Raw genomic sequence first — 3,190 nt, 5'->3', positions numbered from 1 at the left:
AAAGTTGGCAGCCTAGTTCTTGCCAACGTAGGGCTGGTGGCGCTCAGCAAGCAGAGAATTGGCCATATCCTCCACATCAGCAAGCTAGGGTGGGTATCCTCGCTTGTCTAGCTTCAATACATGCTAGACAATCACCTCCTCCTTAGTACTAGTCATCCTTATCATGTTAGGCTTGCAATTGCGTTATGAAGAGGTTCTAGTAAGGCGCGTGCCTAGGGTGCTTTAAGAGACCTAGTATATTGCTGCAGTGTGTTGCACGCTTAGTGTTGTGTCTTGCTAGATAGCCTAAAGGGCAAGCTGTATATCTGTTTTATTTAAAGGCTTTTTTACGTTGTTGCGTTGAGGCATTACAGGGAGAGTGAAGTTCGGTGTAGTCTTGGCAAAGGTGGCCAGCTCGCTTGGGTGGCCAGCTCGCTTGTGGAGTACGTTAGCAAGAATTCAAGTTTAGTGATGCGCGTGATCTTGCTGCGCATTAGCCTCTTAGCTTGGCAGCCATAGGCCTTCTTTAATAGGGAGAAACATCCTACGTTAAGTGGCTGTAGCAAGTGCGATAAGTGTGGAGGCATGCATAGAGTAATAATCTTGTGCTCCTCACAGTACTAGTAGAATTTAACTAAGTTGTGGCTCTTGTGGCTGTCTAGGACAAGCAGCTAATAGCTACTAACAGTGTGCGCCTTTATATGCTTATTAAAGTGCTTAAACTACTTTACTCTAAGCTTATTATTTGTCTAACTATTATTAGAGATATTAGAAACCTAGTTATTAGGTATACTAGGCTCTTTATACTAGGCAGAGAGGTAGTGCTTGCTAGAGAAGATAATAAAGGGTGGGATAGACCAGCCCTTTGCGTTAATACCCTAGATAATACTAGTCTACTCCTAGTTGCCCTACTACACTGTCTTTAGTCTTCCTTAATGCTTAGAGCCTGTAACAACAGCTCCTGTAGATATAACGCCTATTATAAAGCTAGATTTATTAAAGTTACAGGTGTCTTTATCTAAAATACTATACTTAGCTTTAGTATTCTCTATAAGCTAGAACTAGTTACTAATTACCTTTAGATCCTTATATAGCGCTCTCTTATAGTTATATTTATAATTAAACTTAACTTTAAGCTCTAGCTAATATTAAATAAAGTTAGTAGCCTAGTTCTTACTAATAGGGGTCTAGTAGCGCTTAGTAAGCAGAGAATTAGCTATACCCTCTACATTAGTAAGTTAGGGTAAGAATCCTTACTTATCTAGCCTTAATATGTGCTAGATAATTACCTCCTCTTTAGTGCTAATTTTCTTAATTATATTAGGCTTATAATTATATTATAGAGAGGTTCTATTAAGTTAGTAACTAAGTGTCCTTTAAGACATGTTGTAGATAGCTACAGCGCATTGCTAAGAGAGTGTTGCGTCTTAATAGATAGCCTAAAGAGCAAGCTGTATTCCTACTTCCTTTAAGGGTTTAATTGTGTTGTTATGTTGAGGCATTGTAGGTAGAGTGAAGTTTGGTGTGGTCTTGGCAAAAGTAAGCCACTCGCTTGTGTGAGCCACTCGCTTGTGGAGTACGTTAGTAAGTGCTAGTAAATAAACATTTGGTTGAGTGGTTATGTCAGCAGAAACTGTCCGAGCTTTTCTGCTAGGGTGGTGATGTTGTCAACGTGATGACAACACGTGTTACTAACGTACTCCACAAGCGAGTGGCTCACACAAGCGAGTGGCTCACTTTTGCCAAGACCACACCAAACTTCACTCTACCTACAATGCCTCAACATAACAACACAATTAAACCCTTAAAGGAAGCAGGAATACAGCTTGCTCTTCAGGCTATCTATTAAGACGCAACACTCTCTTAGTAATGCGCTGCAGCTATCTACAACATGTCTTAAAGGACACTTAGTTACTAACTTGCTATAACCTCTCTACAACGTGATTATAAGCCTAACATAATTAAGATAACTAGCACTAAAGAGGAGGTAATTATCTAGCATGTGTTAAGGCTAGATAAGTAAGGATTCTTACCCTAACTTACTAATATAGAGGGCATAGCTAATTCTCTACTTACTAAGCGCTACTAGGCCCCTATTAGTAAGAACTAGGCTACTAACTTTATTAAATGTTAGCTAGAGCTTAAAGTTAAGTTTAATTATAAGTATAACTATAAGAGAGCGCTGTATAAGGATCTAAAGGTAATTAGTAACTAGTTCTAGCTTATAGAGAATACTAAAGCTAAGTATAGTATTTTAGATAAAGACACCTATAACTTTAATAAATCTAGCTTTATAATAGGCGTTATATCCACTAGTGCTGTTATCACAGGCTCTAAGCGTTAAGGGAGACTAAAGACAGTGCAGTAGGGCAACTAAGAGTGGACTAGCATTATCTAAGGCATCTGTGCAAAGGGCTAGTCTATCCCACCCTTTATTATCCTCTCTAGCAAGCACCACCTCTTAGCCTAGTATAAGGAGCCTAGTATACCTAACAACTAGGTTATTAGTGTCTCTAATAACAGCTAGACTAATAATAAGCTTAGAGTTAAGTAGTTAAAGCACTTTAATAAGCACACAAAGGCGCACACTATTAGCAGCTACTAACTGCTTATTCTAGACAGCCACAAGAGCCACAACTTAGTTAAATTCCACTAGTACTGTGAGGAGCACAAGATTATCACTCTGTGTATGCCCCTACACTCATCCTATCTGCTACAGCTGCTTGACGTGGGTTGTTTCTCCCTATTGAAGAAGGCCTATGGCCGCCAAGCCGAGCAGCTGATGCGGAGCAAGATCACTCACATCACTAAACTTGAGTTCTTGCTGTGCTTTAAAGCTGCTTTTAATGCTTTAATTACTAAGAGCAACATCTAGGGAGGATTTAGAGGCGCTAGCCTAGTCCTATTTAACCTAGAGGCTGTGATATTAAAGCTTAAAGTACAGCTACGCATGCTAACGCTACCTATTATAGACAACAGCACGTAGGAGTCTAAGATACTAAGCAACACCCTAGAATTTAGGTCTTAATTAAAGCTAATTTAAGAGAGGATCTAGAGACACACTAATAGCTTACTAATATTAATAGTTAACACCCTTAATTAGCTCACCAAAGGCGCAGAGCTAATAGCGCATTGTAGTAGTCTGGCCAAAGGCCAATAAAGGATATCTACTTCCTAACAACTTTTGCTAAAAAGCATGCACAAGTTAACT

At 39.4% G+C, this 3,190-nt stretch overlaps 2 protein-coding genes across 2 annotated transcripts; one reads left to right on the top strand and one right to left on the bottom strand.

Moving 5' to 3' along the window:
• Positions 1-911: 911 nt before the first annotated feature.
• On the bottom strand, positions 912-1,118 carry M421DRAFT_62886 (uncharacterized protein; the record flags this gene model as incomplete). Its single annotated transcript, XM_033596012.1, has 2 exons — positions 912-1,034; positions 1,056-1,118. Coding segments are annotated over 2 exons (186 nt in total), but the record flags the coding sequence as incomplete, so codon positions are not given.
• Positions 1,119-2,347: 1,229 nt separating this feature from the next.
• Positions 2,348-2,956, top strand: M421DRAFT_391700 (uncharacterized protein). Its single transcript, XM_033590009.1, has 2 exons — positions 2,348-2,426; positions 2,524-2,956. The coding sequence occupies exon 2, from the start codon at positions 2,669-2,671 to the stop codon at positions 2,852-2,854; it is 186 nt and encodes a 61-aa protein (XP_033449041.1). The 5' UTR covers positions 2,348-2,426; positions 2,524-2,668; the 3' UTR covers positions 2,855-2,956.
• Positions 2,957-3,190: the final 234 nt, after the last annotated feature.

This window comes from Didymella exigua (genome assembly GCF_010094145.1).
Source record: "Didymella exigua CBS 183.55 unplaced genomic scaffold M421scaffold_13, whole genome shotgun sequence".
Classification (NCBI taxonomy): domain Eukaryota; kingdom Fungi; phylum Ascomycota; class Dothideomycetes; order Pleosporales; family Didymellaceae; genus Didymella; species Didymella exigua.
This window is presented reverse-complemented; position numbering and strand designations above follow the sequence as displayed.